General features: G+C 36.5%; 1 protein-coding gene across 3 annotated transcripts in view; it reads left to right on the forward strand.

Annotated features, from left to right (window-relative positions):
* Positions 1-13,002, forward strand: part of Kif27 (kinesin family member 27) — a 99,803-nt gene that overhangs the window by 63,517 nt on the left and 23,284 nt on the right. For all 3 annotated transcript variants that reach the window (XM_026412475.2, XM_026412476.2, XM_026412477.2), the window contains 2 exons: positions 4,341-4,457; positions 6,082-6,258. In XM_026412475.2, the coding sequence (XP_026268260.2) occupies positions 4,341-4,457; positions 6,082-6,258 (294 nt within the window). The remainder of the gene's footprint in view (positions 1-4,340; positions 4,458-6,081; positions 6,259-13,002) is intronic.

A 13,002-nucleotide genomic window follows, 5' to 3' on the forward strand; every position in this document is an offset into this window, starting at 1 on the left:
CAATTTATTTAGGTCTTCAAAAATTTTTTAGCAATGCCTTATAATTCTCAGTATACCAATCTTTTACCTCCTTAGCTAAATTTCCCCAGATGTTGAGTTCTTTTAGATAATTAAAAGTGAAATTGTTTTTATAATCTCCTTGAGTTATTCATTGAGTATTTATATTCAAACAATACAAATCCTTTTCCCTCCTATGTTTTTGTCTTTAACATCTTCGATTTTTCTCCTAAAATCATACTTCATCTTATTTTTCCCTCTAAGTATTCTCTCTCTCAACTACCATTCATAACCAGACTTCTTAGATAAGTTGTGTACATTTGTTTCTATTTCTTCTATTCCCATTTTCTTATGTTCTTCAGTCTGGCTTCTGGCCCTACCACCAACTTCAAAACTCTTGAGAAGTTCCCTAGTTCTCTCAATGTCACTACAGTTCTTATTTTTAAAAAATATATTAAAAATTTTCTGGGCATGGTGGCACAAGCCTGTAATCTCAGCAGCTCAGGAGGCTGAGGCAGGAAGATCACAAGTTCAAAGCCAGCTTCAGCAAATTAGGGAGGCCCTAAGCAACCCTGTCTCAAAATAAAAAAATGAAAGGGCTAGGGATGTAGTTCAGTGAGAAAGTGCCTCTGGATTCAGTACCCAGTACTAAAAGAAAAAAAGAATCAAAATTTTAAAATTTATATATGATAATTGTACATATTTTGAGGGTATAGTGTGGTATTTCAGTATAAATTCCTTATCTTAACACTCAGCTATATCTAGTGCAGTTTTCACTACTCCCTCCATCTTGAAATATTTTCTCCTCCTTGTGACATTTTATTCTCCTTATTTTTTCGTCTTTCTTATTGCTTGTCCTTTGTCTTTGCTACTTCATCCTATTCTGTCAATTCTGTACATATGGGAGTTCCTCAGAGTTCTTTCCTATGCCCTCTTATCTTTTATATTCTGACCTCGTCTTTTTCTATGGCTGCAATTAAACTCTTGACAACTCTCAATTGAATTCTTAATCCCAGATCTGCCCTTTGAGCTCCAGGTTCATATATCCAATCATTAACATATTCACTAAGTTGTTTTATAGGGGAATAAATAATTTTCCTTATAACCCTACTATTCCTCTTCCTTGTCCCCTTGATGGGCGACACACTGTAGTTCTTCAGTGTGTTTATTTTATATATTATCCATTCAGTTGGGTAAGAGTAATTTTAGGAGTCATCATCAACTTTTCCCTTTTCCTTATGACTCACATTCATTGAACTCAAATCCTTGAGTCTGTGCTATCGAATATATCTTCTTTTCATTTTTGTGGTACATCTTCAAGTGTCCTAAATCTGTCCAGTTTCTATTTCTACTGCCAACAGCCTAGGTTCTTTGTTAAAACCCTCCCTCCAATTTGAGGACTAGGCCTTCCTGTCAATCTTGAGGACTTTGGGTTTCAACTCTTCATGTCTCATAGGTTATGCCTTAAACAAGACTTAGCACTCTCTAAATCCATGTTTGAGGAAAAGAAAAAAAAAACTTTTGTTTAAAGGACGTACAGTCTGCTGAAATGCAGCTCTGCATGTAACTTATTTTTAAATTTTTTTAAAAATAATTGTAGATGGACAGAATGCCTTATTTATTTTTATGCAGTGCTAAGGATTGAACCTACTGCCTCACACATGCTAGGCAAGCACTCTGCCACTGAGTTAACAGCCTCAGCCCTGTAACTTGCTTTTTACATTCTTCTGTAGGAGCAATTTTCTTCTTTCTAGTCACATCTCTAATTATAAATAATCTATTTATGGGGAATACGGGTATTCCAAAACAAGGAACAGACTTCCCCAAATATTCATTGACATTTTCACTGCTTACTAAAACAGAAAACCTGCTCAGAGTCCTAAAAGATATTTTGCCCTCTGTTTGGTGATAACTTTCCAAGCCTTGTTGTTTGTCCATTTTCTATTTGTGTGACAATTTATAGAGAATACTACTAATTATACATAGGCTCCTATCCATAGAAATGGGAATCCCTGGAATAATGGGTGTTAGTGTGATCTTGGGCATTTTACCTCTGAGCACCCATTTTTTCATCTTCAATAGAGTTTGTAATAGTCCTTGTCTCATAACATCATTGTGAAGATGAAATGGGAAAATTAGTTAAGTATAATTAAAAAGTCTATCCAGTGCCTGTTGCACAGTTATTTTGATTCTGTAACAGGGATTATAATATAAGAAACACACAATAATGTCTGGAGCAACATGTGAGAGAATTAGACCTACTGCAGTATACTTTTAAAGGTTATGTGGATAGCTAGGAATAGTAGAGATTTAACTCCAAGTATAAGGTGCTGTTATTTAAGGTGGCTTTTGCTGGGACTATGAGAGGAGTTAAGTGAACCTAGGTCTAGGGGGAAGGAACTGATGGTAAAGGGGGTTGCAAATTCACTCAATACAACTCAGATGGGCATAGAAAATTTTTTTGTTTTTGTCTTTAGCAGACCTATCTTCTTTGTGAGCACCCTTTCCCCCCACCATTCTTTGCATGATAATTGCTGAAAATGTAGTGAGAACTAACCAGATGTCCTGTTTGTTCAGACCTTTATCTGAAAATGTAAACATTTCCTTTAAATAAGTCTTAGGTCTCTTGAATAAGAATGTCCAGTCCCTTAACTTCTTCCTCCCTGTGCTTGTCTCATCAAGATAGCATCCTTGTTTGTGGAAGTTGAGTGTGGATTTCTTTGATTGCATCCCATAGAGTTGAGGCATGTGACTGGCTAGAATCTGCTCTCTTTTGTTCACCTTAACCCTACATAACCTGCTGACCCCTGATGATTAGGCCCAGGGCTGGAATAATTCATAGGCTGGTCTGTCTGCCATTTTAGAGTATGGAAGTGTTTAGGCATTATATCATCTCCCCTAGAATATAAACTCTTGTTGAGGCTATAGGGTCTTCTGTCTAGCTTGCTACTCCAGGGGCCTGGGTTTATTCTCAGTTTGGGGACCTATTCCCCATAATGACTAGCAGGCACTGGCCTCTCAACTCACTATTTATGCCACATGACACCAAGGAGACTAATTTTTCCTAACCACATATTTATGCTGTCTCAGTGAGGCTGGGCAATCCCACATGGGTGTAGAGCCTCTGCACTGCCATATTTCTCTCTCCCACATGAGTTTAGGGTCTTTTTATGATAATCTTTACTTATCACTCCCTTTCTGGGCCAAAACGAGAGGACAATCGAGACACAGATCTTTATTACTCTTTTCTTCTTTCTGCCATCCCCAGGGTTGAAAAGTGCTAGTTTATCCTTTTACACACAGGGCCTTGCACAATCTAGGCAAGTGTTCTACCACTGAATTACATACCTAGTCCTTTATAAATTTTGTTTTGGAACAGGGGCTTGCTAAGTTGCCCAGGCTGGTCTTAAACTTGTAATCCTCTTTACTTAGCCTCCTGAGCAGCTGGTATAACAGGTATGTGCCACTGGAAGCAGCTGAAAGTCCTTTTAAAAACATTATTGGAGTAAATAGACATAAAACAGTACTGTCAAACTGCTATCCATAATTCTCTAAACACCTACTTCCAATTTTTCTGTTAATCTATCATGGACCAATAACAAACAGTATGCAGACTGGGCTGTTTACCATGGCCACCTCTTTGGTTCCTGCCAGGCTTTAGTGGTGGACTGCAACAGCATCTCTGAATCCAAGGAAGGATCATGAACATTGGGCTTCTTGACTTGGCCCTTAAGATGTGGATGGAAACTAAAGGAATTTGGAAAATGCACTTCACCAGGCCCATGATCTGTCTTGCAAGGCTATTCTTATTCTGAAGACTCTCATTTTTTAGCATCTTGCATATTACTTTTCTTTTGTATTTCTACTGTAATAAATTCTAATATGCCCACAGCAGACAGCTGTCTTGGGTAAACTAACTGTGGAGGTTATGAGCTTAGAAAGGCAAGGAGAAGAGCACATTAATAAATTTTAGACTTACCTTTGTTATGCTAATCCTCATAAAGAATGGGGGGAAATGCTGAATTCTGTTACTAAACCCTGATTTTTGCAGTTAGATTTTATTGCCTCAGTAAAAGCTAAAATTATTTTCTTTTCAAATAGCCCCACTATCTCATTTTCTCTCCTTTTGCAATTAGGAAAGTAAATGTTAAGAAAATCACTCTTGGGCTGGGGTATATCTCAGTGGTAATGAATATACATAAGCATGTGCAAGACCCTGGGTTCAAACCCCAGCATCAAAAGAAAAAAACTAAAAACGAAAGAAAAAGAAAATTATCATCTGCATATTTAATGATAGTGAGGTAGTAAAAGTGGTAAGGTTTTAAAAAGTTCTTTCTTTACAGGAACTACAGTTAAAAACAGAACAGGAAGAAAGTCTAAAACTGAAAGTTGAGGACTTTGATGCATTTCACTTGAAAAGGAGAAAAGTTTGTTCTTTTGGAAGTATAGACCAACTCCAGGTTTGTCATTTCTATTTAGTGTTTCTAGTTTCTGTTCATTTTCTCTTTTTTTTTTTTCATATGGGGATGATTTGAACTCAGGAGCACTTAATCACTGAGCTACATCCTCAGCCCTTTTTGTATTTTATGTAAAGACAACAACTCACTGAGTTGCTCAAGGCCTAAGTTGCTGAGCTAGCTTTGAACTCTTGATTCTCCTACCTCAGTTTCCTGAGCCACTGGGATTACAGGCATGCACCACTGTGCCCGGCTCTATTCAATTTTGATGATTATCTAAATAGTGGCAAAAAGTAGTGGACTGTGAGTAAATCTTCAAATTCTAGGGGTTTTAGCCACTTGGGTGGGTGCAAAATTTCTAATATTTCTTCTGAAATTTCTGTTATTAAAATTATTTTCTCATTCAGAAATGTACTATATTTTTACTTCAGTAGAATGGGGTTTATTTGAATTTTGTGGAAGGTGAACATGAAATCCATGTTCACTAGATTTGTTCCCCTATAATCAGGTATATTTCTAAAACTCAGAGCTTTCCTTTTAAACAATACTAAATTGTATGAATACTATATGTAATATATAAAGAACTATTTTTAGTGCCATATTTTAAAAATAAACAATCATAATCCATAAGTTAACTTCAAAGTTCAAAGAAACTGAAAATTTTATTTAAGAAAAATAATGTACTTTAGAATTGTAATTATACCCAAAATGCAAATATGTCCTTTTTAATTTTGAAAAAATTATTCTCTTTTCCTAAATTTTATGTATTTTTTTAATATTTATTTTTTAGTTTTAGGTGGACACAATGTCTTTATTTTATTTGTATGTGGTGCTGGGGATCAAACCCAGTGTCTCACGCATGGTAGGCGAGTACTCTACCTCTCTGAGCCACAGACCCAACCCTGTTTTGTTTTAATAGTGCTATTTAGGGCATGGATGTATTCCCCGTGCCTCCTTTTCATCCAGAAATGTCTTCAATCGTAATCTTTTGGGTTTTTCTCTTATTGGATGGAGCTTACAAAGGATTTTTTTTACTCATCTTTTAAATTTATTATGGTGGAGATATATATACATACATATATACATGTATATTCATATATATATATATATATATATATCTGCAATAGAGAAAGATTTGTGGATTTTGATTTTGTTTTTGGTTTTGGTGGTACTGGGATTGAACCTAGGGGCACTTTACCACTGAGCTATATCCCCAGCCCTTTCTTTAAATTTTATTTTGAGACAGGGTCTGAGTTGCTGAGTCTGGCCTCAAACTTGTGATTCACCTGCTTTAGCCTTTCAAGTCACAGGAATTTCAGGAGTGCACCACCACACCCACCTCCCAGTGTGTTCTTAATCTAAGTAAAGGATTTTGTCTGCCCTTTCTTTTTTAGGCTAAAATATCCCAGACTTTTTAAGATGTCTAGAGAATAAATTTTAATTTCTTATAAAACAATTCAGCAACATGTTAACTAGAACCACTTACTTCTTCGGGAACATGAGTTACTGACAGCCTTCAGTATGCATTTCAGAGGTTTCAGCAATCTGAAATTACATTATTATCCTATGATTTTTATGGAAAAAGGAAAAAATAAATGATAACATTATCTTTGTAATTTCAATCTAGAATTTGGATGAACAAAAGAAATGGTTAGATGAAGAAGTAGAGAAAGTTCTGAACCAACGCCAAGTATTAGAAGAGCTGGAAGAAGACTTAAAGAAACGGGAAACCATAGTTTCTAAGAAGGAGGCTCTACTACAGGAGAAGAGCCTCCTGGAAAATAAGAAGTTGAGATCTAGTCAGGTATTCTATTTAATTTGTTTTTCTGGTTCTAGGATTCTTTTTCTCTAAGAGGTAAATCATACCATTGTAAAGTTGGAAACCAAAATAAATTATTCTTATTTTCAGTGTAGTTTGCTACTACTTATCCAAATGACCTTCACCAAAATATGTTGCAATTTTAGAGTAAAATGTTCAATGTTATTTGAAAATCTGATTTATCATTAACTTTTTTATTGTAATAAAATAATACTAAACATGAAATTTACCATTTTAACCACTTTTAAGTATACAGTTCAGTGGTATTAATTACATCTTCAATGTTGTAGGACCATCATCACTATTTCCAAAATTTAATTCCCCCAAACAGCACTTCTGTAACCATTAAGTTCACCTCCTTCCAGTCCCTGGTAATCTCTATTAGTAGCTTTAGTGGATGTTTTAAATAAAGCATACCATTTGATGTTTGATAGCGAACTAAATTTGGAAAAATAGTCTTGAAATCTCTAGTTGCTACTACTACCCAAAGTTAGGGTTTTGCAAGTTTCCTATAAAAGAAAGATTTTGTATAATGAAGATTTATTTACTTTTTTAATTTATAAAGATTTTGAGGACCTTTATAAAAAATTTTCCTGCAGGACTTGGATTTTATAAGCTAGTTAAGTAGTTTTATTAATGAATTTGCCTCCGATTCAACTTTGAATGATTGCAGGACCAGAACTATTTTTTTTTTTTTACCTACTGATACATATTTTTAACAATAGCATTTTTAAATGAAGGTGGCTTGCCCAGACCTTTACCTCCAGTTAGTTTTGGGTCTGGGGTCAGTCTACACACTCACTCATGAAACAGACTTCCTCTATTAGACTTCCTTTCAGTGAGCATCTAGGCCAGTAGGATATGAGTTGTTGGTGGTGTTTAACCTCTCCACATTGATATAAGAGGTTAGTAATGGGGACCTGTACTTACCTCTGCTTAGTGCTCCATTTCCCAGTCTATGTTGAAATAGCTTTTAGCCTCAGGCCACTCAACACAAGATTAGGGTGGCTCTTCCAGCCAGCCTGCTTGTTTGTACTATATCCAAGTAACTTGCTAAACCTGGCTTTCAGGGTCAAATTGTAAAATCTATTTCTCCAAACATGAAAATAATAGGGAAAGATTAACAAATTAAAATCTCAGGTGAGTAATGGAAGAAAATTACTTGGCTTTTTATGATATGTTCTGTATCACAAAAGAGAAGGGAAATTTAAAAAGGAGAAAGAAAATATTTTCCCTAAAATAAGTTTACTTCACAAATGAAAACATCTATTTTCTATTTTCAGTGAGATGTAATATTTAGGAAACAAGAACATTCTGAGATAAGTAGGAAGTATAATAAATGAAAGCCACAATAAAGTAAAACAAAAAATTTTAAATTTGTTTTAATGAAGCAAAAGAGAAACTTGTGACTATTAGTCTGTTGCATTGTTTTCTGAACAAAAGGAATAAAAAGATTACATCTTTTCCAGTGCTTGAGAAGTAGTTATAAGAGTTAATTATAGTGACTGGGGTTGTAGCTCAGTGGTAGAGAGTTTGCCTAGCATGTGTGAGGCACTGAGTTCAATCCTTAGCACCACATAAAAATAATAAAATAAAGGTACTGCGTTCATCTACAACTAAAAAAAATATATTAAAAAAGAAAAGACTTAATTATATGCATTTCAGACAATGAACATGATGGACTGTACACATACATATTACCCCACTAAAATGACAGAAAGGAAATATATGCACATTATACACAAATTTAATTCAAAATAGATCATCCAGTATTGGCAAGATTGTAAAATGATGCAGGTACTTTGGATAACCATCTTGTAGTTCCTCAGAAGGTTAAACATTAGAGGTAATATATGACCCAGAAATTCCACTCCTAGGTGTATGAATGAAAGCATATATCCATATATAATCTCAAATGTAAATGTTCATATCAACATCATTCATAACAGCTAAAAATGAAAACAATACAGATGTTCATCATCTGCTGAATGTATAAACAATCTGTGATCTATTCATACAATGGATTATTATTTGACAACTTACAGTAATTAATCAGTGATGCCAGCTATAACATGAATTATATGTGAGAACCATAAAGAAAGAAATCAAAGAAGACCTTGGATAGTCAGAATTAATATTATCAAAGTGACCATACTACCAAAAGCACTATACAGATTTAATGCAATTACAATCAACATCCCAATGACATTTCTCATAGAAATGGAAAAAGCAATCATGAAATTCATCTGGAAAAATAAGAGACCCAGAATAGCTAAAGCAGTCCTTAATAGGAAGAATGAAGTAGTTGGCATCATTATACCAGACCTTAAATTATACTACAGAGCAATAGTAACAAAAACAACATGGTAATGGCGTCAAAATAGACTAGTAGATCATTGGTACAGAATAGAGGACACAGAGACTAACCCACAAAATTACAGTGATCTTTTATTAGACAATGGTGCCAAGAATATACATTAGGGAAAAGATAGCCTCTTCAACAAATGGTGCTGGGAAAACTGAAAATCCATATGCAACAAAATGAGATTAAACCCATCTCTCTCACCATGCACAAAACTCAAAAAGGATCAAGGACTTAGGAACGCAACCAGCGACCCTGTGTCTAATAGAAGAAAATGTAAGCCCTAATCTCTATCATGTGGGATTAGGCCCCAGCTCCCTTAATAAGACTCCTTTGGCGCAAGAATTAAAATCAAGAATCAATAAATGGGATGAACTCAAACTAAAAAGTTTCTTCTCAGCAGAAGAAACAATCTGTGAGATGAATAGAGAGCCTACATCTTGGGAGCAAATCTTTTACCCCTCACACATCAGATAGAGCACTAATCCCTAGGGTATATAAAGAACTTAAAAAGCTAAGCACTAAAAAACCAAATAACCCAATAAATAAATGGGCCAACGACCTGAACTTCTCAGAAGATGATATACAATCAATCAACAAATATATGAAAAAATGTTCATCATTGCTAGCAATTGCAAATCAAAACTACTCTAAAATTTCATCTCACTCCAGTCAGAATACCAGCTATTATGAATACAAGCAACAATAAGTGTTGGTGAGGATGTGGGGAAAAGATACACTCATACACTGCTGGTGGGACTGCAAATTGGTGAAGCCAATATAGAAAGCAATATGGAGATTTCTTGGAAAATTGGGAATGGAACCACATTTGACCCAGCTATCCCTCTTCTGGGTCTATACCCAAAGGACTTAAAAACAGAATACCACAGGGACATAGCCACATCAATGTTTATAGCAGCACAAGTCACAATAGCTAAACTGTGGAACCAACCTAGGTGCCCTTCATCAGATGAATGGATAAAAAAAAATGTGGCATATATATACAATGGAATATTACTCAGCAATAAAAGAGAATAAAATCATGGAATTTGCAGGTAGATGGATGGAGTTAGGGAAGATAATGCTAAGTGAAGTTAACCAATCCCAAAAAACCAAATGCTGAATGTTTTCTCTGATATAAGGAGGCTGATTCATAGTGGGGTAAGGGAGGAGGAGCATGGGAGGAATAGATGAGCTCTAGTTAGGATAGAGGGATGGGAGGGGAAGGGAGGGGGTATAGAGTTAGAAATTATGGTGGAATGTGATAGAGATCATCCAAAGTACATGTATAAAGTCACAAATTGGTGTGAATATATGTTGTATACAACAAGAAATATGAAAAATTGTGCTGTATTTGTGTAATAAGAATTGTAATGCATTCCACTGTTTTAAAAAAAACACACTATGAGTGAAATGCACCTGTCATAATAGACCACCATTGTATAATATCATTTATATCAATTATTCAGTATAGGTAATTCCATAGAGATAGAAAGTAGAATAGTGCTGGGGCTGGGGATGTGGCTCAAACAGTAGCGCACTTGCCTGGCACGCGCAGGGCGCTGGGTTCGATCCTCAGCACCACATAAAAATATGTTGTGTTGTGTCCACCAAAAACTAAAAAATAAATATTAAAAAATTCTCTCGCTCCCTCTTTAAAAAACAAAAAACAAAGTAGAATAGTGGTTGCCTAGGTTGGTAAGGGACTAGGGAGGAAATGGAATAACTACTAATGGGTATGGAGTTTGTTTTGGAGGGGATAATGAAAAATTTTTAAAATTGATTATGGTTGTAAAAATGCATTTACTAAAACCAAAAAGTCTATTAGATGCAAAGCAAATAGATGAGTGGTTACTGTCTTAGTAGAACAGAAGACTGGAGTACATAGAGAGAGGAGCACAAATGAGGGCCAAGCCTTTAGCTTTAGCTTTTTAAAAAATATCAACTGTATTAGAATGTAATTCACATATAACATCAAATGAATGGGCTGAGATTTTCACAAGGCTGAAGTGAGGCATAGGCTAGAAACAGGGTATAGTGAAGGAACGTATTCTTTTTTGCCCTGGGACAATATGATTTATTTTCGGAAGATTGAACCAGGCCCAGCAAAGGGTCAGGATCAATCAGAATACTCAAAACAGGGAACAAACGCAAGTCTACATATGAATTCTGAGACATGCATTTCCTGACCCTCACTGGATCCCCAAATGCTGGTAGTATACTTCCCAGTGGGAGATCAGGAGGATAAAGGCCCCAAACAAATTGTTTCTGGACAAAAGGGGTCTGAAAAGATTTCCTGATAAGTTTGATCAAACGAAGAGTGTAGAAAGGAATTTTATACTTTTATTGAAGAAGAATTAGTTGTAAGGTAAAAAAATTATATCAAATAGAAGTATGATCATTTTAATATTAGTTCAGCTGTGAACTAATAGCCATGAGGTCATAATCAAGTTAATGATAGTCACAAAGTCATAAAAGGTAATCAAATATTGATTTAACTCAGAGCTGTAATATAACTTACATTGGGAAAATGGAGGTGGAGAAGAAGAAGAGGAGGTGTAAGAGTATTAAATCCCATAATATACAGACAGTAGGCAATATCTAAAATTGATGTTATTTAGAAATATGGACATAAACATAAAAAATTGTTGAAGGAGGCTGTTTCTGGGGAGTGGGCCACAGGTAAAAGATTGGGACAAAGCACTACTTTTTCAAAATGATAAATTTTTTCATAGTATATACATGTGTATATTATAAACCATATGGCAGCAGTATGTGTGTGTTTACATATGTATCTATATCTGTATATATGTATATATACATAAAAATTACCGTGATAAAAATATTTCACAAGTTATCTTGAATTAATCTATAATAAACATCTCCATAAATCTGACCAGATTTCTCCATATTTTCTGATCAGAATAAAATAAGAATAAAAACAAATTGTAGAGCAGGGCCCCGGAGATCCAGGCCAACTGATTCGCGTGGCCTGCCCTGCGGCTACAGAAGGCGTGGCGCCTCAGTGAAGCCATTAATTAGCAAGCAGGGAGGTTAGGGAAGGCCATTAGGTGGAATCCCACCAGCCAAGCCCACACGGACCCTTGGGCAGAGCACGGGATCTCAGAAGGGGAAGGAAGCGGTACAGTCCCATCCCCCACAGCGGACACTCCACCGAGGCAGTCAGCGGCCACCATCCGGGAAAGCTGAAGGATACACCGCCACTCTCCTTCAGAGTGCAACATCAAAACAGCGGACACTCCATCCAGGCAGTCAGCGGCCACCATCCGGGAAAGCTGAAGAATACACCACCACTCTCCAACAGCTTGCAACATCAAAACAGCCAGCAGCAGGACCCCGGAGATCCAGGCCAACTGATTCGCGTGGCCTGCCCCGCAGCTACAGAAGGCGTGGCGCCTCAGAGAAGCCATTAATTAGCAAGCAGGGAGGTTAGGGACTGCCATTAGGTGGAATCCCGCCAGCCAAGCCCACCGCCCACGCCCGGAACAGGCCCAGCGACCTGCCAGCATTGTAGTCACGAACCCCAATTGGAATAGGGACAGAGCAGAGCCGCCTTCCACTCCCAGAACAGGCCCAGAGAGCCGCCAGCGTGGTAGACACGTCACCCCAATTGGAGTAGGGGCACAGCCGCCGCCCGCACCTGCAAGGGAGACTTTTCAAGTATACAAGAGCAACATAAATAAATAGGGGGTAAATTTCAAAACACAACAGTTGCACCAAGCAGAAAGAAATGCGAGCAGTATGAAAAGACAAGGAAAGAAAGGACCACAAGCAATGCAGGTCAACTCAACTTTAGAAGAGGTAATAGCTGCAACAGATGGAATATCAGATAAAGAGTTCAGGATATATATGCTTCAGATGATCTGGAGTCTCAAGGAAGACATGAGACAGCAAAATCAGACAATGAAAGATCACATTGACAAACAAATCCAGGAAGTAAAAGATCAATTTCACAGGGAGATAGAGGTAATAAAAAACAAACAAATTGAAATTCTAGAAATGCAGGAAACAATAAACCAACTTAAAAACTCAATTGAGAATACTACCAGCAGAGTAGATCACTTAGAAGAGAGAACATCAGACAATGAAGACAAAGTATTTCAACTGGAAAAGAACATAGACAGCTCAGCAAGTCTGCTAAGAAACCATGAGCAGAACATCCAAGAATTATGGGACAATATCAAAAGACCAAATTTAAGAGTCATTGGGATACAGGAAGGCACAGAGCTCCATTCCAAAGGAATAAACAGTCTATTCAGTGAAATAATACGAGAAAACTTCCCAGAATTGAAGATTGAGACAGAATCCCAAATCCTAGAAGCCTACAGGACGCCGAATGTGCAAAA

Source organism: Urocitellus parryii, chromosome 4 (genome assembly GCF_045843805.1).
Source record: "Urocitellus parryii isolate mUroPar1 chromosome 4, mUroPar1.hap1, whole genome shotgun sequence".
NCBI classification, from domain to species: domain Eukaryota; kingdom Metazoa; phylum Chordata; class Mammalia; order Rodentia; family Sciuridae; genus Urocitellus; species Urocitellus parryii.